Source organism: Talpa europaea (assembly GCF_964194135.1).
Source record: "Talpa europaea genome assembly, chromosome: 6".
In the NCBI taxonomy this organism is placed as follows: Eukaryota; Metazoa; Chordata; class Mammalia; order Eulipotyphla; family Talpidae; genus Talpa; species Talpa europaea.
The window spans coordinates 58,955,402-58,982,249 of record NC_140072.1 but is presented as its reverse complement, the minus strand read 5'-3'; the positions used below and the strand labels follow the sequence as shown (position 1 = coordinate 58,982,249).

General features: G+C 34.4%; 1 protein-coding gene across 1 annotated transcript in view; it reads right to left on the bottom strand.

The window, feature by feature from the left end:
* Positions 1-26,848, bottom strand: part of PPP3R1 (protein phosphatase 3 regulatory subunit B, alpha) — a gene marked incomplete at both ends in the record, with an annotated part of 57,156 nt that overhangs the window by 14,610 nt on the left and 15,698 nt on the right. The window contains one exon of the mRNA XM_084234848.1: positions 11,227-11,266. Within this exon, the coding sequence (XP_084090974.1) occupies positions 11,227-11,266 (40 nt within the window). The remainder of the gene's footprint in view (positions 1-11,226; positions 11,267-26,848) is intronic.

Below are 26,848 nucleotides of genomic sequence, written 5' to 3'. Positions count from 1 at the left end.
ATTACAAAGCTGTAATCAAAATTGTAAAAAACTTTAAACCAACTCTGAGAAATAAATGACATTCCAAAATTATATTACATAGTTCGACAGATTTTGACAAATGTGTATGCCTATGTAAGCATCACTATAACCAAAATAAAAAATTTTCATTATTCCAAAATGTTTCCTTAGGCCCTTCATAGTCAATCAACCTCCACACCCACCAATTCCAAGGCAAACACTGTTCTGCTTTACAATAAAGTCCACTGCATTGATATACCATAATTTGCTTAGTAGACATTCTTGTTATTTCCTGTTTAGGACTATCAGGAATGAGGTTGTTAAGAATACTCATGAATAAGCTTTACTGTAAACAAATATTTCCTGAATTGCTGAGTTATAGGGTAAGTAGATATTTAACTTTCAGAAACTGCCAAAGTTTCCCAAAGTGGTACTATTTACACTCCTAGAATTCCAGTAATCCCATATCCTTGCCAATATGTGGTACTGTCAGCTTTCTGAAGTTTAGCTAGTCTAATGGATGGTACCAGCATATGATTATAGCTTAAATCTACATTTCTCTGAAGTCTAATGATCTTGAGTATCTTCCTTATGTGATTACTGGCAATTTATATATCTTCATTTGTGAGGTGATCATTTACACTTTTTAAAACCGATAAATCAACTAAAAACGGATTAAAGACTTGAATGTCTAAGATTTGAAATCATAAAATACATAAAAGAATAACAGGCAAAACACCTTGAGACACTGGCTTCAGAGATGTCTTTGGAGACTCAATTACAATGGCAAGGGAAACAAGCAAAAATAAAATTGATGAGACTACATCTGACTAAAAAGCTTCTGAATGAGAAAGAACTATCATTAAAACTAAAAGATACCATACCAAATGGGAGAAGATACTTAAACATCATACATCTAACGGGGGCTAATATTCAAGAGCTTCAAAGAACGCAACAAAAAAGATCCACAAAAAAACCCAATGACAAAACAGGCAGAAGTTATAGGCACTCCTCTAATGACACAGACAAATGGCAAACAGGTGTATGAAAAAATGTTCATCACCACGTATCAGGGAAATGAAAATCAAAATCACAATATACCACACCTCACGCCTGTGAAAATGGCCCATAACCAACAAGATCAGAAAACAACTAATGTTGGGTGAGGGTGTGGTGAAAGAGGAACCCTCGCACTCTATTGGTAGGACTGTAAACTGGTCCAGCCCCTATGGAAAACAGTATAAAGGTTTCGCAAAATATTAAAAATAGATCTACCATATGATCCAGTAATTCCACTCCTCGATGTCTATCCAAAGAATGTAAAAATATTAATTTAAAGGGATACACACACTCGTATGTTCATTGAAGCACTATTTACACAAAAACCAAGTTAGGGAAACAACTTAAATGCCCAATGACAGATGACCAGATTAAGAAGATGTGGTGTATATATACACAATGAAATACTACTCAGCTATGACTAAAAAAATGAAATCTTGCTATTTGCAACAACATGGATGGAACTGGAGGGGATTATGCAAAGCCAAGTAAGTCTGAAGACAGACAAATACTGAATCACTTAACTCCTATGTGGAATATAAAGAAACAAAACAAAGGAAAAGACAACACTAAACCAAAACAAACCTAGAAATCTAAGAGCAGAATTGAGGTAACCAGAGTGGGAGGATGAGGGTGGAGGGTAAAGGTGGGAGGGAAACCCAATGGATTATGGTGAAGATTATGGATCCTTTGGTGGTGGGCATGAGGTCATGTCATACATCTAAAGGGGTGTTAATCTCTCCCCCTAAGTCACATAAGGTGTTGTTAACCAATGTTACCTCAACAAAAAATAATACAACTTAAAAATAAGTAATACTCATTGATAAAAATGAGTAAATAAAATTTGCGACTACATGTAATTAAAAGTTGTGGGCTTCTCATTGTATACTGATTGATGCACATCTTTTATCAGATGTAGCTATTTCAAATAATTTCTCCTAGTCTGTTCAGCTGCCTTTTCATAGATGTTTTTGAAAGAGCAAAAAGTTTTCATGAAATCCATTTTTCTTCTTTTATGATTCATGTTTTATGTATACTACAAATCTTTGTCTTGGTCGTAAAGATTTCTCCTGTATTATTCAAGTTCCATAGTTTTAGCTTTGCTGTCATAAATCTATGACCCATATTGTTTTTGTAGAGCAGAGGTAAATTTTTATTCCACAAAGAAATACAGCTATTGTTTTAAGACTACTTCGTTGAAATGCTCCCCTTAAAATATCCTTGACATTATTGTGTGTGTGTGTGTGTATACACACATATGTGTGTAAATGGTATGTTTATGCTCTCTATTTTATTGATTTTGTCTATCTTATATCCATAGCTCTAGCTTTAAATTGGGGAACATTATTTTTACATTTTTTGTTCTTTATGAAAATTGTTCTGGCTCTTTTAACTTTGCTTCCTCCCTCCACCCCACCCCCGATCTTAGGTGGAAAGCATTCAGTCTTTCACCGTTAAATAATTATGATGTTACAGATTTTCAAAGGTGTCCTTTATCAGATTGAGGACATTCTCTCTTCTCCTAATTTAAAAGTATCATGAATGAATACCGAAATGTGTCAAACAAATACTTTGCTATATCTACAGATACAGCTTGGAAATACTGCAGGTTTGGTTCCAGGCCACCACGATAAAGTGAGTATCACAATTAACCAAGTCATACAAATTTTTTGGTTTCCAGTATATATAAAAATTACTTTTATATTGTAGTGGTCTATTTAAGAGTGCAACAGCATTATGCATCCAAAAAGAATAAAAAAAAGAATCCCACAATACATACCCTTGATTAAATGTGACAAACAAAAAGTGAACATACACTGTTGGAAAATTGGTAAATAGATTCAATGCAGTGGCCATAAACCTTCGATTTGTAAAAATGCATTATCTGTAAAGTGTAATAACACAAAGTAAACCTGTATTGCGTGTGTGTGTTTTTTTATCTGTACTATAGTGAGTTACATTGATTTTTGTTAGTGAAAATTTTACTCCTGGGATAAACCCCATTAGGTCACATTTTATATTTCATTTCACTTATTGCTGGATTGAGCTTGCTAATATATAAGGATATTTTTCCACATATATTCATGATGAATATTGGCCTAGTGTTCTCTATAATGTTCCTGGTATTGTTATCATATAATGCTAATTTCTGTTTTCTGAAGGAATATGGATTCATATGGATTCATAGTATTTTTTTAATTAAATGTTTGCTAAAATTTACCAGTAAAGCTAGCTATCTGGTCATGGAGTTTTTGTCAAAATTTTTCAATAAAGAATTCAATTTTATAAAAAGATATGCTATTAAGATATTTCTATTTGTTCTTGTGTCAACTTCACATGCTTGCTTTACAAGGAACTTGTCCATCTCATCTAAGGTCTAGAACTGTTGGCATAAAACAGCTCATTAAATTCCATTATCCTTTTACTATCTTAAGATTGCAGTGATTTCAGTTCTTTTGTTACTGATAGTGGTAACTGTGTTTTCTTCTAGACCACCTCTTAAAAATGTAAATGCAAAAACAGCTTTAACAGGTGGGGGAGGAGGGACAAGAGAAAAATGGGTATATGTTTTGCAAAAAAAAGTAAGTTAGGAATTATTTTTTTAAATGTGAATGTTATATACCATTGCTTCCTCCTACTTACATAAAAGAAATGATCAAAAATGACCCACCATGCCAGAACTTAGTCCTATAAATGAATATTCTACAAAGATGTCACATAAGCTACACAGTAACAAAAATTCTAAAAATTCATTTTTAACACTTGTTTTCAGAGTTCATTGAGCTTTAGAAAAAAATCTGTCATAGAAAAGCCACATAATGCACTGGGTTAGAAGAAACCTTGGAGGTAAAAAACTCAAGCTTAAGGAAACATACCAAGAGTCAAGTTGTTTAGTGCTGTAAAGTTGATGGCAAAGGTGGAACTATTATTGTCTGAAATATTTTCCAGTTTCTTTTCATGTATTAGTTCTATCTGAAAAGTCTGCATAGGAACTCAGGCTAAGGGATACTAACCATTCATATTCCTCAACATGTATTTCTGGATGGAGAAAACAAACAATAAGAATGCTATCCCAGGTGGATAAAAATAAGAATACATATTTCTAAGATGTTTTCTAATTTGTGTGCAATTTGTTTTCTTGCTGATAGTATTCATATTGCTATTATTTTTCACCTTTTGGTATATCTACACTGGAGTTCTTATCAAAATGAGCGATAAATTAATGAAAAAGTATGTATTTATAAGATTGTAAAAACATATCTCCAAGTTTTCTCATTGTTATTAACAATTCTAGTTTAAAAGTGATTGATATATTTTAAATTATAAGCATATATTATAGACCAATAACATATCTTATTCAAAGATATGGCTCTCACAAGATTTGCTTTTATAAGTAAATCCAACTCCATCTCACTACATCTCACGCTCCAAGTTTTCCTGCTTTTTTATTTATTCCTGTTCTCTTGCATTTAAAAATGTTATGTGCATTTTATTTAGCTTCCACAACTCCAAAAAAATCATATGGTATCTTCACAGAAGACTGCATACTCAAAAGTCATCATTTACTTTCAGCTTTCAATTATTCAAGACTGACTTAGAGCTGTTCCAGAGCTCAGTGTGGTTTATCATCCACAACGTTATCTGCATTCTGAATCCCCAGTATACCTTCCCCCCCATTACTGATATGCCTTTTATTTTAATATTAAGGAATTACACCACACAGTTTACCTATCACCTTTTACTTTCTTCTTGAAAACATTCTTCACAGATAATTATAGCTTCTTGCTCTAATTTGAGCCAACTGATTTGTAGGATCATGGCAATTTTAATCCTGATACTTTCACTGGTATCTTGGATTTCATTTCATCTCTTTTTCAAACTTCTATTTTTTCTGGGTACATATTGAAGAATTTAAGAAAGGGGAACTTTCCAAGTCCTTAGGTATCTGGAAACATCTCTGCTTTGATTTCACAACAAAGTGATCACTTGGTTGACAGCAAATTCTGGGTTCAGGAACTAAGGATTTTGAATGAATTGCTCCATTGCTCTCTATCATCTACAGTTGTTGCCAATATCCTCCTATTCTTTTTAGGCAATTATTTTCCAAAAAAACCTTTTAGGGTTCTCTTTTTAACTCTTAGAATTTTAATATTACAAAAGAAGTTAAGATTAATGTAGACATTTTTCATCTGATCTAAGCAATCAGAATGCTCTTTTAACCAAAAGATTTAATTTCTGAGGTGAGGGAAAATTTCCTCTATTTCAGTAATTATTTTTTATTCTCTTTTTATCTAACACAAATGAAATTTCTTTCAGACCAATGCTACTATTCTGTATGTATTCCTCAATTCCTTTTTGTATATTTTTCTATATTTTTGGTTATAACATTTTGAGGAACTCAAGAATTTACATTTTTTGCTAAACAGCTAGGCTTTTCTCAACTGAAATAACTAACTTGTATATAACAAATACAAAAATATTCAAATTTGTGGTAGAAAATCAAATTGCTACATGTCATGAATTTCATTATTGAAACTACAAATTTGTAACAGCTACCAAATACCAAAATTTGACATTATGGATAAAGAAAACCAGAACTCACTTTTCTTCACTACTTGCCTAAAAGTCTCAAATATCTGAAATACTATAGAGAATCCAGGGATTTTAAAAAAATATAAAAAGTACCATAACAGCAAAATAAGACAAGAAGCTAAAGCCTAGATTATTCAAGTTCAGGCACTACACTTTAGAAAAATTTCCACTTTTCTCTTCCTTTCTGAGTTCTAATGCTTTAAGCAGAAGATAAGTAATTCTAAGTGGACTCAAAGAAAGCAGAAGTAATTCTCAAGTGGACTAGGTGAAATAAATTACAGTTCAACAACACTGAGTTGCTAAGTAAAATGATAAATCGTATCTGGCAGATAGTTTAAGAAACAAACTATGACACACTTATGAAGTTTTTGAATTTCAAATAAAAATGTTTTAAAATAAATGACATTTCAGGAAGAAAATGTTTTAAAACATTTTTACCTGTTCACATTTGAACAGAATTTTTATTGATATTAACAAGGTTTCCTACAAAGATTTCTGAGAGGATGAACAAAGGTTTGGGAGTAAACCTGAAATTGCTCTTTAGATCACACATCATTTAAAAAAATTAACGAAGTTAAGCCAGTCCCTATAAGAATGGAAACAAAAGAAGCACAAATGAAAAGGGAAATTCAAATTAATTTTAAATTAACTTCTCTGAAAAGTTTTGTTTTCAAAACAAAGAAAAAAATGCAATGAAGATGAACAGTGAACTATCAAGACAATCTGAGAGTATAAATTAACACAGAAAGTAATCAGTATCTCTCCACTTTAATCATCAATAAATATTCAAACCAGCAACAAAACTGCTTGAATACGAGGTTTACTCAAAATTAGAGCACTCTGCTAATGACTAGAGATGTCTTCAAGGTTTCTACACATAGTTCAATATGCAGAGAAGAAACACTCCTTTAGAGTCTGCAAAATTGTTCTTAGGTCACCTAATGAAATTTGATAAATCTTTCCAATTAAAAAAGTCTTTGTTCTATATTCGGCCTACAAAACAGGCCCTGTATTTAACAATTTTAACAAAACCATTCAGAATTATACTGTCTTTATCAATAGTAAAAATCAGTTGAATCTGATTTTCCACTCATACTTTCAACTGTACCCCAAACTAGTTATATGCTTAAACAATCTAAAGTACAATGTTGCACTCATTTTTCCAAGTTATCATGCCAAGTTGCAACTAAGGTCTCATCTTTAAGCAAACCACACCAACAGAGTATACATTTCCTAGTGGAGACAAGTGAGCCAACAGAAACAAAATCACATAAATTAAATTAAAAAGTGGTCAATGACTTGAGATTAAACAAATCGGTGAATATGTTTGCCTGTAGTCAAATTACTGCTTTGTTGCTTTACTTACTTGCTGGCTCTATGACCTTATGCCATATTGGGGGGAGGGGGATTTCACTGTATCTGTTTTCTCTTTTAACAGAATAGAGAAGATAATATTATCTCTTATGAGATAATATTGTGAGGATCAAAAAAGTTGCTATATGAGAAATGCTTAGCATAGTGCCTAGCATGTGTTAAATGCTATAATTGTTATTCCTTATGAAAACAAATGGGATGACTGGTAACTAATGAGTTTTCCTAAAGGTACATACGGCCTTTGATATTATCCTACTAGTTGTCTGCACACTCCAGTTCTGAGCTTATTCAATCAACATATACTTAATCAGCATCAGGTTTATTCCAGGCATTGTACTTATACTTCAACCATAAATGTCTCAATTTTTTTATTTATGAAAATTAGCTTAAACAATCCCTTATTATTATCAAAGCTCGCTGTACTGTATGTCATGCTTAGTATAATTATTTTTGATAATAGTTATCAACCTACCCTTTTCTGATTCATTTAAAAAAGCTGCTTTATAAAAGAAAATTTCAAACACATACAATGACTGAGACACCAGTATAACGTGTTCTATATGCCTATCATACTGCTTTAACCATTAACACATGAGAAATTTAATTTTATCTTTACATCCACTTCAATTACTTTAGGACAAATACCAAAAATATTAATTTCTGAAACTGTTCAGTATTTATTATTTATTTCAAAAAGATAATCTTTCTAAAAACATCACAGTAATACTGCACCTAAAATTAATTTATTAATAATTAATCATTCCGTTATATTAAGTAATCAGTGTTCAAACTTCCCCAAGTAACAAATAATTTCAGTTTTTTTTAATCCATCAGATCTGGCAATTAGGCAACACATCAGTGAAAGTGACCTTACAATTATTGTCACAGGGTTAATAGATGATATAAACCAGATTACAGCAAGCCAGGAAATGAGCAGGACTATGGAAATGGAGATAAATGTTTATGCTCTTCTTTGGACATGCTCAAACATAAGAAAATGGACAAAAACTAGGAGCTACATGCAGGATCAGGATCAAAGAGGAGATGACTATATCCATAAAATGAAAAGAGAAGAGAAGCTATACAGGACATAGGAAAGATAAAGGGGCAGGGGGGAGGGGGAGAGAGAAAATTAAGGTGCTAGATATGACAGAACATGGCTAACCTTTAATACAGGAGTTATAACCCAAATTCACACTAAAGGAAAGAGGTTATTTAGGGTGAGTATGACATTAGGAAAGCTTGTGTGTGTATGATAGGTGTGGAAATTGGAAGGAAGTAGAGGGAAAGAAGTCAAACACTTAAAATGTTCTGTTTTCTTATAAACTGACTAGGAAACACAACCACTGATCAAAAAGCAATAGGGTACTTGGAAAGGATTATGGGGGTGGGGGTGGATTTGCTGACATGTTGAAGATCTAGATAGAATTTGGGCAGACTAAAAACAGACAACCAATCAGATAGGTAATGAATTAATCAACACCCATATCTTAGACAGCTTTCAAAAGCAACTTCAAATGTTACCCATTCCATGAAACATTTCTTAGTGTCCTTATTAAGCAACGATTTTTTTCTCCTTGGAACCTGTTTTATTTCTAGAAATGGTTTACTTCCATTTATTACATAAATGTAATAATTTATGCACTTTTCTTCTTTCCCAGCTGCCAGACTTCAAGCATTTTGTGAATGCTTATCTGTTTGTCACAGGGTCAAAGAGAGTATGTTACAGCATATAATTTAGAATCTTATTTCCTCTTTTAAAAGTGACATAATTTAATAACTAAAAGCACAAAACAGTAACTATTTGAAGAGTTGAGAGGACCCACTGCAGACTGGGGCCAATTATGAAATAGCTGAGATCAGAGAATTGAGGTGGGTCTTGAAGGGATGAAAAGGCAGGATAGAATTTAACCTGAATAGGGAAGTATAAAGAGGGAAATGCTTTAAGGGTTGGTTTTTAACATACTTACATATATTGTACTATTTATTAGCAGATAACATTAAGCTCTTTCAGTAAGAAGTGGTTTCATAAATAAGACAAAAATGTTTACTACAATGTGGGGATAGGGAAAAAAGTGATTTTAAATATAGAAAAGTTCACTTTGGAGAAATTCATTCAAATTATATGTAAAATACAATAAAGTACATTATATTCCAGTGAACCAAGTAGGAAATATAGGAAAAACTAGAACTGGAAAACGATCATTCTGATAAGTTCACAGTTGGTTGAACCACCATTGGTAAGTACAGATTATTAAAGACAAAGTTCAAGTCTCATATTGAGCCTTCAAAGCATAGATGACATTGTGTGAAAGATTTACAAAATTCTGAATATAAAATTGAAATGGACAGCCTTAACAGCATAAGAAATCTATTTTATATACTTATCACACTTTTTTAAAAACTTGGTTTGTGCCATTCTGGATGTGCAGAAGGGTTATTCTGACTTTGCCTTGGTGCATTTTTCTGTGCAACCAGATATATGACCCTCATTCCTAGATTTAAAGAGAGAGCAAAAGAGAAAGAACTTGGGATATACTGCCCCCTGAGGCCCAAAACACAAAAACTAACTTCCTAATACCTCATTTCCTCTCAGAGTTGTACTACCAACAACCAACCCAATTCTATTCACAGCACCAAAGCCTAGCTAGTTACAGACTTCTACACCCCTTTCTTGCCCACCAGCAAATGTTCACAAAGTGAACAATGAATAACAAGGCACAATTTTGAGAGAAACCCTTACAATTTTAAAGATACTATAAAACTGACAGAGATAAACACAGATCAAGATAACACCCCAGAGCAGTACTCTGTAACTACTCTATCTTGAACCATAATTCATAAACTGTTAGGTAATGACAGAATTGATAGTTCTCAGAATCAGGTTTTGTCAACCTTACAGTCTCTGTTGCAACTATTAAACTCTGCCATTGTAACATGAAAACGGCCATAGACAATAAGTAAATAATTAGCAAAAACACTGTTAAGCAGTGGTTTACTAACCCCTAATCTAGTCATAATTAGGTTTGGTTGTAACAACTTGCTAGATGGAACATTTTTTTTTAAAGTTTAAAATAGAAATAGATACCTACTACATGTGATGGTAACTGTGTAAGAAATTCACAAAGGAAAGCCTGAACAGAAATACTAACATAAAATGTGAATATCTGGGATGGTGATGAACAGTTCCGGGTAACTGTTCAGAGTATTACCTTTAAAATATTTAAGAAATTGTAGAAGTTCAAAATGGAAGATAAAATGGATTAACAAAGAAGTAACTTCAGTCTATGCTAACTGCTATTAAAAACAAACAGGGTACTGCTTATAACAGAATCATGGATAATATGAGGAGAGTAGGAAGTGACAGAAAACATCTCTAAAGCGGTGACATTTATGCTGACAGTTGAATGGTAGCTGTCAGTGAAGAGCTGACAGAAGAACAGTCTACTCAGAATGCATAAGCAAGCAAAGGTATTGGTGAGAATAAAAGAAACTGGTGTTTTGGGAAAAGAAATTAAACAAATGAAAAATAATGATCAACAGAGATGAGGTTTTAATAAGACAAAAAGGAAGTGACACCGAATTGCCAGGTAAAGACATTCCAAACAAGGGAGGATCAGCGTCATAAAACAGGAATGAGCAGGCAAGGAAGATTCTGAATGATTTGGGAGTTCTAGGATCTCATTCTTCCACACAAGAGGCCTTATGATCTTTATAACTGCCCATGTCCTCTGACCTATCCTTGAATCAAGAATTCTAAGCTAGTCATTTTCTTTCTTTACATACCCCAGTACAGTCAGAAATAACCAGCCCACCAATGTCTTACACTACTCATTTTCTGTGGACCTTTTGTAATAGCTGCTTGGTCTACCAGGATTCTGCCTTCAGTAGGCACTTTGGTTTATGAAGATAAATAAAGTTACTGAAAACACTGTGAACCTGCAAAACTGCAACTGGGTGAAATCATCGAGATTTGGAGATTTATTTGTAATGACAGCATAGTACAGAGACTACTAATAAAGAGACCTATTAAGAAATATTTCCCTATTCTGACAACTCGAAAGACTTTGACAAATTCACTACCCATTTTAAATAGTTTAGAGCTAACTTTGACATACAGATACACAGGGGTATAAGACACATGTTCATATACAGAGATGTATAAATAAAAGAAATTTTTGATAAGAATATTTGACTTACAGTGTGAGCACATTTCCAAAGGATAACTTGCCTCATTTCCCTGGAGGGGGGGAAAAAAAAAAAAGTCACAAAGTTGGCACAGATTTCTTTAAAAGATCAAACTTAAATATTAAATCATAAAATATAGGGAATTAAGTCATAAACTAATGTGTCTAGATCTGTAAGTTATATCTTTCCTTTTTATTTATTCATATATATTTTATATCATTGTTCGTTTTTGCACAATGTTTATTTTTTCCTCTCAGGTGTAGTCCCCCATAAATTTCCACCACCAGGTCACTAGTGCACCATCACTAGTCACTTGTGCTCTTCCCTCCCCTGCTGTGATTCCACTCCCTTACCCTTCCCCACAGAATGTCTCTGATTTTTAGTTGCCTGTTAATTTTGGGTTTTGATTTTTTTTCCCCTGATGCCTCATTTGGTTCCCCTATAGTCTTCCTATAAGTGAAACCATCCAATATTTTTCTTTTTCCTTCTGGCTTATTTCACTGAGCATAATCCCTTCCAGCTACATCCAAGTTGCTGCAAATGGCACGAGTATCTCTTCTGATTGCTGAATAGTAGTCCATTGTGTACAAAGACCACATCTTCTTGATCCAGTTCATCTATTTTTGGGCATTTGGACTGTTTCCATATCTTACCTATAGTAAATAGTGCTGCAATAAACATAGGGGTGCAGGTACCCTTTTGAATTAATGTTTTTGTGTTCCCTGGTAGAATCCTAGGAGTAGAATTGCTGGGTCATATGGTGGCTCCATTTTTAGTAGTGTGAAAAACCTCCACAGAGCTTTCCATAGTATTTGGAACAGTTTGCATTACCACCAGCAGTGTAGGAGAGTTCCTTTTTCTCCACATCCTCGCCAACATTTGTTGCTGTCTGCTTTTTTAATGTGTGCCATTCTCAGTGGTGTAAGGTGATATCTCAATGTGGTTTTGATTTGCATTTCCCTGATTATAAGTGATGTTGAACATTTTTTCATATACCTGTTGGTCATTTTCCTTTCCTCTCTGGAGAAGAGTCTTTTTAGCTCTTCTGCCCTTTTTTTTGACTGGATAGTTCACTTTGGTTTCATTGAGTCATGTGAGCTCTTTGTAGATCTTTGTGATCAATCCCTTAGCAGTTTATAGATGTAAGTTACATCTCTTTGTAAGAAAAAAGTATACCATACGACAGACATCTGGAATCAAACAGGTCTGAATGGTGACTGCCATTTAAGGCTTATGAAAACATTTAATTAAAATTTATTTTAAATATTTTAATACCCTACAGATGTTATATAATCAATTTTAACACAATGGAAACAGTCAATGCTATGACTTGTCTTGCTAGGTGAACTCATTTTGGGATAGAGTTCAGAATCAAGCTTGTTCTGCCAGTCTGCCTATTTAACTGAAGAGTTTTCTGACATTACAAAGCTGTTATAAAGGGGGAAAAATCTGTTACCATTTATACCTGCATTGAAACAGAATTTCCTATATGCTGTGCAACTGAAATAAAAACATTAACAGGAAGGTGAGTTAATGTAAGACAGCCAACAGCTTAAACTCAAAATTTTTCTTTTCATGGACATCTTACTTCACAGGTAGGTTCTGGTATAATTTAAATGTCTATCTTTCTAAAAAATCAACTATCTGTCCTCTGTACCAGGATTCCATGTGAAATTTAAGGGAAATAAGTACTCCAGGAAAACTACAGAACTGGCCAAATCCTGTACTCTTGTTAAATACCTGGTTGGAAGTCCATACCATTCAATTAATAATAGAACCAGGAATAGTTCTAAATGTGAAACAGTAAAGAATCCAAATACAACAGACTTATAAGAGGTAAAAATCATAAATATCTTTAAAAACAAACCACATAATTCAAAGTAATGTAAATTAAGTTTTTAAAATCAGTGATAAATTTGAGTTGACCAAGCATCTCTGTCCCCTTTCACCTAATAATAATGTCTAACAATAAATGCACAAAAGGATATAACACTTGAATATTTGAATATATCTGTTCTACAAACTTCTGAACACAGCCTAAAAAACTATTTTAGTCGGCCTAGCTGGCTTTTAAACTCCTAAAAGTATCCCTTATTCTATGCAAACTTTATCGGTAAATATATTCTTGTCATAGTCCCAATAATTAGTCCTTTCCTTACAAATTATAGCAGTTAATTTTCTAGAACTAGTTAAATTTTAGGTCACTTTAAATATCAAATATATATTAAGGTTAGGGCAGAAGAAATAGGAAATATTAATAAAGCTAATGTCAAGTTAATGAGCAGAGATGATCTTAAGAATTTTACCATGATTCCTATCTTTTTACTGCCTCACATATTCCTTCAACTTATTCCACTCTACTTTAAAGTAAGTGTTTCTTACAATGCTTTCAAAAGAATATAATGATACTTTGGATTGTCACTTATTTTTTTAAGTTTTATTTATTTATTTATACAAGCACTGGGTACAGTCAGAAGTGCAGGAGGGTGAGAGAACTCACCAGAGCCAGAGCGAGGAACAGAACAGGCAGACTGATGAAATACACTGCTGAGGGGAGCAGCGAGCGCTGCAGGAGAGGTCTGTTGTGCCATGTGGGACTCTAGCCTGGTGGTCAGGGATTGAACCGGAGCTGCAGAGACTGCGGGCAGCTTTGCAGCCCAGCGTCCAACCGCTGCGCCACCAGGGGAGGCCCCTGGATTGTCACTTTTTTTATGATTAATGCTGGAACTATTTTAAAAGCAAGAGCTAAGGGATATGTGGTAGGTTTTGGAAGGACTTTGACACCAGGTTCTTGTTTCTCCAGTCCATTGACCTTTTCAAAGTTACCAATTCTTCATAAATGATTACTTCCATCCTCCTCCTATATCACTCCCTGCTAGCCAGCACCATAAGATCCAACGATCAGCCTACCTAGGTGTCTTTTCCACCACACAGAATGTCTCAGATCACTTCTAAACTTAGACTCCACATATCCAAAAGGCTATTCCAACCTATGTTATTTTATACCCAACAAAAATATCATTGAAATATAAAGGCAAATGCTTTTTCCAAATAACCAAAAAATAAATGAACTTGGCTCCAAACACACAAGTATAAGAAACATCAAAAGAAAATTCTCCAGCCAGAAAAATTATGCTAGATGGAAATCTGGATCTAGTTGTATAATAAAGATTATAAGAAATAGTTAACGTGTAAGTAAACATGTCTACGCTTGACTATTTTAACACAAACACATTAATAATGTATGTGGGATATTTAATGTGCGGAAGTAAAATGTAATACAACAGCATCACAAAAGATGAGCAAGAAAAATGTACGCATATTGTCAAAATCTTACACTATCAGAAAAATAACACATTATTTAAATTAGAGCATGCACGCCTCCCTGGTGGTGGCGCAGCGGGTTGAGCACTGTGCAGTGAAGCTGTCCACAGTCTCTGCAGCGTGGGTTCGACTTCTGGCCAGCCACAGAGCAACCCACATGGTGCGGCAGACCTCTCCTGTCTTGCCTGCTGCTCCCCTCAGCAGCTTCTTCAGTCTGTCTGCCTGTTCTGCTCCCTGCTCTGTCTCTGGTGAATTCTTTCACCCGTCTGCGCCTCTGACTGTACTCCAGTTCTTGTATAAATAATCTTTAAAAAAATTAAGTTAAAAAAAGTAGAGCATGCTGTTAAAGATGCACACTAAACCCTAGAAAAACCAATTTCCAATAAAAAATGAACTATATCATAGAGAATATTCAGCCAAAAGAAGGTATATAAATAGGAAAAAAGGAACAAAAACCAAATGAGAAAAGTATATAGAATAACTAATATAGCAAGATGGTAACTTTAACATTTTGAGAATCATGTTAAGTGTAAATAATCTAAAAACTCTAGGAAGATACAACTACGTATTACTATCTACAACAGGCCTACTTTAAATAGGTTTAATCTTAAAAAAATAAAACAGGGCCTCCCTGGTGGCACAAGGGGTTAAGATGCAACCTATGAAGGTATCCGCAGCCACTGCAGCACAAGTTCAATCCCCAGCCAGGGAGCTATCCACATGGCACGGCAGACCACTCCTGACTCACCCGCTGCTCCTCTCAGCAGTGTATTTTAGTCAATCTGCCTGTTCTGCTCCCCACTCTGTCTCTGGTGAATCCTCTCACCCTCCCTCATCTCTGGTCTACACCCCAGCTCTTGTATGCATAAATAATTAAATCTTTAAACAAATAGAACAGAAAAAGATACACCATACAAATACTAATCAAAAGAAAGATAATGGCTAGTAACACTAGATACTGTGGAGTTCAGAACGGGAATAGTATCAGGAATAAAGAGAGCTATTTCATAACGTTAAAAGTCAATTTGTTAAGAACATGTAATAATCCTAAATATACTGTAACTTATAATAAGAAACATATTCGGTGTTCATACCAGGTCCTCGCTCAGAGCTCCTAAAATCCTTGGAATTTCTTAAGGAGAGAGACACAAAGGTGTCGTTTGTTACATTAATAGGAATGTACTTAAGGATAGGATCTGGTTGCCAGAAGAAGCAACTGTCAGTCCAACACCCAGAGGCCAGAGGCTGAATCACCAATGACCAGTGATTTAATCAATCATGGCTATGTACTGGAGCTGCCATAAAATTCCAAAGGTTGAAGGTTTGAAGAGTTTCCAGGTTGATGAAGAAGTGGAGATTTGGGAGTGGCATGCCCTTTCCTACCTTGCTCTATGTAAAATATTTCTCTGGGTTCTGTGAGTCATTCAAGCAAATTAATCAAAGCAAAGGGGGGAATTTTGGAACCTCCAATCCATAGTTGGTCAAAAGCCAAGATGACAACCTGGATTTGTTATTAGTACCTGAATTGGGGATGGGGTAGTACAGTGTGAGTCTTTCAAAATTGAATACTGTGGAATCTGATGCCATTCCTAGATAGTGTAATAACTGAGTTACACAACACCCAGCTATTGTCTGAGAATTTTGTAGATATGTGGGTAAACCTGCCCCCCACACACACAGCACGCATGTGCACAATTAGGTCCCAGAAATGTAAAAGAAAACAAGTAGACAAAAAAAAAAAAATCAATAAAATTATAGGAGATTTGAACAACACACTAAAACCCACATGGCCTAAAACAGAATATTCTTTTCCAATACATATGGAACATTCATAAAAACAGACATACTGAGTGCCTCAAAAAAAGTTTTAAAAACTTTGAAATCGTACAGAATATTCTCATTACAATGGAATTAAACTGGAAAGATAGTTTTGGAAATATCTGGAAATAAAACAACACAATTCTAAATAACCCAAATTACAGAAGAAATGACAATAAGCGAAATTAGAAATTATTTTGAAAAGAGTGAAAACAGACCCTATCAGAACTTACGGGATTCAGGTTAAGGAGTATTTTAAGGAAAAGGGGGGGAAGGGCAAAAATTAATGAAACAGAATGCAAACAAAAAAAGTTAATAAAACCAAAATTCATTTTTGGAAGAAGGTCACTAAATAATCCCCTCCCCAGATAAATCACTACAAAGCCTACAGACCTTTAAAAAGGGATGGGGGCTATTCTAAACAATGCACAAAAATAAATTTTATGACATAGGTGAAATGAAGTTTCTTGAAAGGTAAGACTCTACCAAAATTCATTCGTTAAAAAAGATGAAAGTCCAACAGCTTTATAAGCTATTAAAATAAATTGAATTTGTAGTTTAAAAATCTTCCTAAAAAGAAAACTACAGATCTAGATGGCTTTACTGGTCAATCCTACTGTATATTCCAATTCCAAAGACATCAATTCTACAGTTCCTTCAGAAAGCAGGGGAGTAATTCTTAACTCATTTTATAAAGCCAGCATTACCCTGACACAGAAATCAGACCATGACATTAGCAAGAAGAAATCTATACACAAATATTTCTTCATGACTATGGATACAAAAGCCTTAACAATATTTGAGCAAATTAAGACCTTAAAAATTTTAAAAGAATAAAATATAGCACAGCTAACTAAGTATTATCCCAGCAATGCAAGACGGGTTTAATTTTGAAAAACAATGTGATTCACTACATGAGCAGACAAAAAAGACAAAATGCTAAAACACCACATGGTCATCTCAACAAAATTTCATCAAATATCTGACACATTTAAAAGAAAACACTCATAACAAAACAAGAACAACTCAGCAAACTAAGATTCTTCCACAATCTATAAAGGCTATCTACAAAAAACCTACAACTAAACATTAACTATGGTGAAAGACTGAATGCCTTCTCTCTAAGATCAGTAACAAGAAAAAGATATCTGTACCAGTGCATTAAGTTATGAAAAGCATAAAGACTGGAGAGAAAAAGTTATACTACCTTTACCTGCATATGACATGACTGTTTATATACACACATCCTAAACAAAAACAAAAGACGTTATCAGAACTGATGAAGGAAGCATGGTCACAGAATACAAAGTCAATCTACAAAAATCAAATATATTTCTATATTCTGGAAAGAACATGAAATTAGAAAATTAAAAAAAATACCTCCATTTAGAAAATCATCAAAAATACAAAATACATAAGGATGAAGTTAATAAAATATGTGTAAGGACTGAACAATGAAGACTGAAAAATAGCTAAAAGAAATTAAAGATTGTCTAAAAACAGAGATATTCACAAACCAGAAGACTCAGTGTTAAGATGACAATTTCTCCCATACTGAGCCGTAGAGAGAAAACAATTCCAATTAAAATCCCAGTATGATAATTAACAGAACTCAACAAGCTGGTTCTAAACTTTATATGGAAACAGAATCTTACTAAAAGCTCCAGACAAGAACTCAGGATGGCTGAAAACCTGGATAGTACAGTCTCATGCTGAACTTCTGACCTTCAGAACTATGAAATAATAAATAGATGCTGCTTTAAGTCACTAAGCAAACGGTATTTGTACCCAGCAATAGAAAATAACAACCAGACATCCAGTATATGTAGCTAAAAGTAAATTTATTTACATAATAAGTGTCAGTGAAGATGTGAATCAAATGAAAATTTTATATATTGCTGGTGGACTCAAAACAGTACAGCCATTTTAGAAGAAGTTTGATGAATTCTTAAGTACTAAGTTTAACATATTCAGAAATGAAAATATGTCCACAAAAAGATTTGTACACATGTCCATAGGAGCTTTACTATTAATAGACCAAATATGAAATATTCCAAATGTCCATCAACTGTCAAAAAGATAAACTGTAGTGTATCCAGACAATGAAGTACTCAGTAACAAATAGTGAAAGATTACTGATACAAACTATAAATTAATCTCAAAAGCAATATGCTAGGAAACCACATACAAGCAGCATGATTCCAATATCAATACTAAAAAAGTTAACTATAGTTAACTAAAGATTAGGAATTGCCAGAAGTAGGGGGTGAATGCAAATGTGCTGTCCCCTTTGTCCTTTAGGATAACAGGCTCTACATCTTGATTTTGCTTACAAAACTATATACATTTGTTAAGCACATTAACTGTACACTTGAAATGGGTTAATTTTACTATATGCAAATTATATCTCAATAAAGCCAATATTTAATACTCTAAAGCTGATCTTTAAAATTCGCTAAGGAGTCTCAAATATAATGGAGTTGCTTCATAACATACAGACCTGTTTCTAGTTTAAAAAAAAAAACAAAAATCTCATTGCTTTTTTAAAATAGTAAGTTTCCTTTCATACTATCAATCACAACACAAAACTTATATTAATATTTCTTTATAAGATACATATTTCCAAACAACAAATTACATATTTTCAGATTAATCTTGCAGTATGAGAAAAGAGAAACTATTCAGATATAGTTTTTGTGACTCTTAAATTTTCATTCTTTACTAACCCTTCTCAGATTTAAACTCCATGAAGACAATCATTGTTTTACAATAGCCTTTGCCAGATTTAATACTATTCTAATTTAAAGAAGAATCTTGTAAGTACACTATAAAAACCTAGACAGCCTTGGGCTTCCCCAGTGGCGCAGCAGTTGAGCGCTGGGCTGCGAAGCTGCCCGCAGCTCTGCAGCGCAGGTTCCATCCCCGGCCAACCGCCGAGGGTCCCACATGGTGGACAGACCTCCTGCCGCGCCCACTGCTCCCCTCAGCAGTGTGTTTCCTCAGTCTACCTGTTCTGTTCCCTGCTCTGGTGAATTCTCTCAACCTCCCGCACTTCTGACTGTACCCAGTGCTTGTATAAATAAATAAATAAATCTTAAAAAAAAAAAAACCCTAGACAGCCTTAAGGAATTTAGTTAAGTGGAATTTTAAGAATTAATGTATTTAAAAATATGGTTAGATTAAGGTATGATAGGACACTCAATAAATCCTTAGAAGTACAGTTATTGAAAAACTTTAGATTTTCACTTTCTGAATTCTTACTTTTCCTAACGAGTATCTAATTAAGCATCTTGATTGATATACAATTTAAATATACAAACAGTAATACTGAATATTTATGGTTCAGAAGGGGAGCCTATAATCAAATGAGACATTGTTGTCACCTCCTAAAGTCTACTAAAGATAAATGTCCAAATATTCTGATAGCATGTCCTTTGAAAATATTCTACACTTTACAGTATGCATCTATAAAATTTAGTTTTTTCTCACATCTTGACACTTCAAGATCAAACTAACTAAACAAAATGAGGTAAGAGATCCAAAAATATTTTCATTTCCTTGCCAGAAAGTTTCTTTAGAATATATTTTCCTATTCCTATTCATTTAATGTGTTCCAAATTTGAGAATCCTAAGTTTTAAAATAATACTGAATAATATGAACTTGAAGGAAAAGTTCTTAGGAATCAACGCAAATATTTTTATCTCCTGAAAGGCAAAGTTTGCCAACATCTCAATAATGAATGTAATTACTATAATAAAATCCTTGGTTTTTTTCTTAGTGTAAAATCACTGGCCATTCTAAAAAATAGCACTAGAATGGCTATACCTTATTCTTAGAAATATACAACATGGTATGTAACTGTAGAGGGGGTGAATTTGGAGGAAAGGAAGTGAACAGATCATAGGAAAAGGAAAAATGAGTACTGTTAATCAAATTTTCAGGGGCAAAACTCTATCAAGCCCTAAGTCCACAAGCACCCCTCCATCTACACAGACTTCTCCATGGAAGAAATAAAGATTAGTTTAAGGGATCCTTCTAAGCTTTATTAACTTTCTGACTGCTAATAAAAATGCTAGACATTTAAACGTGGAAGAGAGGGGGTTGAGAAAGGGAGAGAAAACAGCTGTGTCAAGAAACTCCTTTTTAAAGAGCATCCTGATGGTCAGAGAGATATTTTCCCAAATAAAATATGCCTAACTTTCCATTATTTTCTTTGATAAGCCAGTGTAAGAAAGGAAAAGTTACTACATCTCAGAAGTACAAGTTGCTAAAAATATAAATTAAATAGGATCCTAGCTATAGCAACAACCATTTTGTGGATATTGTGTCGTTAAAAAAGCAACTACTTTTCGGGACTCCCTGGTGATGCAAGGGGTTAAGACGCAGCACTATGAAGTTATCGGCAGCAACTGCAGCACAAGTTTGATCACCGGCCAGGAGCAACCCACAAGGTGCAGCAGACTTCTCCTAACTCGCCCGCTGCTCCCCTCAGCAGTGTATTTCAGTTAATCTGCCTGTTCTGTTCCCCACTCTGTCTCCAGTGAATCCTCTCACCACCACCCCCAAACCTCTGGCCTGTACCCCAGTTCTCATATGCATAAATAATCTTAAAAAAAAAAAAGCAACTACTTTCCCAATAGTAGTCAATAAATCTTCTTGTCAAATGATTTCAGAAGGGAAAAAAACTAACTTTCTAGCCCGCTGTTGTCATAATTCTACCCTGTAAATTTCTTGAATTCATCTAACAAAAGTTTAAAGGTACACAATACGTCAACTATTTTAAAGATCCTATTGCAGTAATGGAGTCTGATATAATCATACCTATTAATTTTAAGTTAAAAATATCTCTCCCATTAAATTGCACCTAAACTACCAAACCTATTTTCAATGTTACTCAGTGTTACCCATAATTTTTTTGTATATTTATCTGGCATCTGCAATTTTGTGGAACTCATTTATTAGTTATTAAGGTTTTTAGGTCGATTTCTCAGCATTTTCTATCTGAGAATCATGCCATCTGCAAATGGCAACAGGTTTTCTTCCCATACAGTTTTCTTTTTTCTTTCTTTCATTTTGCTATCAAGGCTATGGGGCTATTCAACTTATGTATTTCATAATGGGTGAGGTATAGTAGCTTATATTTTTAAAGAACTGGCTCACTGCATAAAAGTTGTCAAATTTGGGCCTCCCCTGGTGGCGCAGCGGTTGAGCGCTGGGTTGCGAGGCAGCCCACAGCCTCTGCAGTGCCAGTTCGATCCCCGGTCACCGGCGAGGGTCCCACCAAAAAAAAAAAAAAAAAAAAATGTCAAATTTATGTATACAGAGCCATTCATAGTATTACCTTATCTTTACATGTCTGCAGGGTCTATAAGCAATACCCTTTGTTTATCTCCTGATAGTGGTAATTTGGTTCTTTCATTCCTCCCAGGCTGCTAGAAGTAAATTTACTAGCAAAAAGTATTCAAAAAGAAGAACCTGCTATTTCATTGAATATCTCTATTTTTTTTCTTTTCCAATTTCAGCGATTGGTTTTATCTTCCTTCTTGCTTTGGACAAATTCTGCTTTACTTTCTCCATTCCTGAAGCATGCATTCAGTGTTGTAAATATCCCTCCCAGCACAATTTGAAGTGTGTCCCACAAATTTCAGTTATATTCTTTCCATTCAATTCAAAGTATTCTTATTTCCATTGACACCTCCTTTTACCCACTGATTAGAGGTATACTATTTAGTTTTCAAGTGTTTCCAGATTTTCCAGTGATCTTCATCAGATTTGATTCCAATAAGGTCAAAGAACTCATTTCATAAGAATTCAATACTTTTAATTTTGTTGAGGTTTGTTTTTATGGCTCAGGATATAGCCTATGTTAGCATACAGTCTGTGGGGACTTGAAAAGGTGGTCTATTCCACTACTGTTTGTTGGAGAGGCCTATAAATGTCAATTAGACAGTTGGCTAATTATGTTGTTCAATGCTATTTCCTTGCTGATTTTCTGCTTGGATGTTCTATCACTCGTTGAGAAACAGGTGCTAAAATCTCCAACAACAATTTTGGATATATCTGTTTCTCCACTTAGTTCTATCCGTTTGGCTTCTTATATTTTGCAGTTTTGTTGTATGACACAAACACATTTAAGATTTCTGTCTTCTTGGATTTATCCTCCCATGCTCATACAATGGCCATTCACTATCTTCACTAATTTTCTTTGCCTTGAGGTCTACTTTATTTGGTAATAAAGTCATTCCTGCTTTCTTTGGATTAATTTTTTCTTCCTCTTACTTTCAACCTTCCTATATCATGACTGAAGTGAGGTTCTTATGGAAATGACAGAGTTGGGCATGCTATTAATTTTTGCCGATGTCTCCATTTTAACTGGTGTATTTAGATCATTTATGTTTGGACCTCCCTGGTGGTGCAAGGGGTTAAGATGCAGCATTTGGAAGCTATTCACAGCCACTGCAGTACGAGTTCTATCCCCGGCCAGAGATCTGACCCACATACACAGCAGACCTCTCCTGTTTTGCCCACTGCTCCCCTCAGCAGTATATTTCAGTCAATCTGCCTGTTCTGCTCCCCACTCTATCTCTGGTGAATCCTCTCACCACCCCCCCATCTCTGGTCTACACCCCAGCTCTTGTATGCACAATTAAATCTTTAAAAAAAAATAGATCATTTATATTTAATATTGTTATGGGTATGATGGGGTTTAACATGTCATTTTCTCCTTTTGTTTTGTCTTTGATTTGTTTTACCTTGCCTTCCTGTGGATTATTTGAAGACTTTTGGAAATTCCATCTTGATTTATCTAGTATTTTCATGCCTTTATGTATCTTTCTTAATGGTTGCTCTATGCATTCATATATATTACATACGTAACTTTTCACCAGTGTCATCAATTTACCTTTTCCTTAAAACCATCCTAAATATTTTCTCTACATACAATTAGGGACCACATCAATATTGTAGTTTTAGCTTCAAATATAGTTTAAAAAAACCTCAAAAATGGAAGGGAAAATCTATTGCATTTACCCATACTTTCATATTTCGAATCATTCTTTCCTCCTTCCTGATGTTCCAAGATTCCTTCTTTTATTGTTTCCTTTCTTTTTCAGACTTCTTTTAGTCATTCCTTCAGGCTAAGCCTGACAACAACATATTCCCTTAGTTTTCCTTCATCTGCAAAAGCCTTGATTTCCCTTTAATCTCAAAAGGACATTTTTCTCTGGATATATGGTTTTGAGCTGAGAGTCATTTTCTTTTAGCACTTGAAATATGTCACTTCTTTCTGGTTTCCATGGTTTCTCATAAGAAACCTGACATGAACCGTTTTTCCCATCTATATAAAGTGTCATTTCTCCTGTGCTGATTTCAACATTTGTCTTTAGTTTCTGGATGTTTGACTTTGTAGTGTTTTGGTACAGACTTCTATGGGTTTATCTTGTTTACTGTTTACATTCTTAAATCTTTGGGTTTGTATGTTCTGCCAAATCTGGGAAATTTTGAGACACTACTTCTTTAAGTACTTCTTCAAACCCACCCTCTTTCCTCCTCCTCTTCTGAGAATTCAACATAATAAGTGTTAAATCTTTTGCATAGTCCCACAGTTCTCTGAAGCTGTGTGGACTACTGCCAGTTTATTTTCTTTCCACTATTTAGGTTGAGTAATTTCTTTTGTTCTATCTACCAGTTTGCTGATTCTTTCCTCTATGTGCTCTGTTCAGCTGTTGAGCTCACTAAGCTATTCTGTTTGCTAGTTTAATTTTCAGTTCTAAAATTACCATTTGGTTCTTTATATCTCCTATTATTATATCTGATATGGTTTTCTATTTTTTCATGTTTCATATGTGTCAGATGTCTTCCTTAAAGTGACAGGCTTGCTATTTATTATTGAGAAAATACCTGCCAATACTTAAGTGTGCATGACCAGATTTTATCAGTTCTCATATAGTTTAGTGTTCTATGAAAAAGGCAGCTAGTTCAGCTTGCTTTCAGTATGCAGAAGTAGTGCTTTATACATTTATCATTTCATCATATGGAATATTAAAAATAGAAGCACTAAATGGATACTTTTTATTGCTTTATCAAGGATATTCCTACGTGAAACTAATGTTTTCTAAAAGTGCAACTGCATGACAGTAAAGAATTACAATGACCAGTAGTACAGCATGGTGCTACTGTTATGATTCATAAAGTACCAACAGTTTTACCAATCACTATGTGGACACCATCTGTGCAAATGTAAACACAGTGAATAAAATACTGTTTCAGTGTTATTATTTGACATTATGGACTCCCTGAAAGGGCTTTAGGGATTTCCAGGCCCTTAAGAACCACTGTGAAAACTACTGATTCAATCTAAATATATAAATTTCATCAATAGGGAAAAATCAACACTCAAAGAACGTGAAGAGAAACTAACCAGTCCAATACAGCAATAGAACCAGCTAACTATCAATATACTCTACTTGTTAAAAGTATTCTATAACTGTTCCATAATATTCTGTATTTTTCTATTGCACACAAAGATGTCCCAATAGTATTCTTTAGAGTGAAAGAAGAAAATTCTGGATCATGTGTTGTATTTGTCATTTTTCTCTTTAGTGTGCTTTTAATTAAAGAATTCTTCAATCTAGTTATATCTTTCATGATTTTGACACTTAAAAATAAAGAATATGGGGGCAATTGTTTTTAGACTGTCCCACAATGTATTTGCCTGATGATTCCTCATAATTCGATTCAGATTATATGTCCCTGGTAGAACGCCATAGAGGTGGTGATGTGTTCTTCTGAGGTATCAGAAGGCAGATAATACAATTTTTTTTTTCCATTACTGATCATTTAGTTAAGTCTGCCAGGCTTCTCCATTGTAAAGTTACATTTCCCCCTTTGTATTTAATAAGCATCTTATGGGGGGGATATTTTTAAACTATGTAAATATCCAAGTTACTACTCAAATTTTCACCCACTCATTTTAACATCCATTGATGACTCTTGTCTGAGAAAATTACATTATGATGACTGTTGTAATCACCAGCCTTAAAATATTCCTCACCTCCTGGAATTCACAACATAGTAGAATCCCGGTCCTTGTGTAATGCTTTTAACTACCAGAATATGGGAACATGAAGGGAATATCACTTCTGTGATTAAGTTACAAAATATCACAGGGAAAAAGACACACAAAATATGGTGACATCTATACTGGAACTTTCCAGCTTGCATGCTTGGATGAAGCTCACATAGCAAGAAACTGAAGATGGTCTTCAGTCATCAGGAAAAAAAGGAAGTATAGGCTGCCCACAAACAATGACAGTGCAAGTGAGTCCTTCCCAGTTAAACCTTCAGATGAGACACAACCCAGACTGACACCTTGATTTCAGCCTTCTGGGTGGTCTCAAAGCAGGGAACCCAACTAAATTCACAGAAGCTTGTATGATTTTAAGCAGTTACACTTTGGGGCAATTAGTTATGGACCACGATGTAACTGACAAACTGACATTTTGTAGTTTTCTGACTCCTTCATTCTAGGACATTATTTGGCTTTCTCCCATAAGGAAACAGGCTTTCCTCTTGTCTGTTTCTATATTTATAGATTTCAATGTGGATGCATGGATTTTATTTCAGTGGTTTCCAGTGCTTTATCATCATTATCTAATCCGATACCTCATGTTTGGTGGGTGGAGCCTCCCCTCCCACGCCTGTAGGGGCCCATGTCCTGAACAGGGCCCCAGCTCTGGGGGCCTCCTTCCCCTTCTGGCACACACGATGTCCCAACCTCAGCGTACTTTCCCTGCTCCTTCCTGAAATCAGCAGTTCCCCAGGAGCCTTATATCCTTCTAGTAGAGAATGGTTAACAGTCTCTTTTGATGAAGAAAAGTTCTTAACTTCTATGTAATCTATTTATTTATCTTTTATTTTACACGAAGATTAATCCTTGACACCTAATTACAACTTTCCTGATCTGCCTGAACAAAATGTATACTATGTGAATTTGTATCAGTTTGCTTATTTTATTAATATACTGAAGCATTTTTTTCTGAGAGAAAAGAGGGCAAGAGCCTGCTATCTATGGAGTCTTTGGTGAAGAACAGGGGACCTGTCATGCATATACAATGCAATATGCCAGACATGATCAAAGTATTAACACTGCAGACTTTCAGGTCCCCCAAATAGGTTAGCTTGAAACTAAACATTTCTGGAGATCCATGTAGACGCAACCAGCAACTAAAGAACTTGGGATCAGGGTAAAGACCATGACTGGAGATGTGATTTTGGAAATTATTAGTATAAAATCGTCTTTTCAAAAGAGCTCATATAAAGAGGAAAATAAAATTAAAATGATAAAGCACTATTAGAGAATTAGAAGTGGAATTCATGAAAAACAAAGGAAATTATTAAATTCAGGAAGAGAAACAGTGAATATGGTTCTAATCTAATAGTTTAATATTTTACTATAGCTTTATGTTATTCTTTCATGCTTTATATACTATA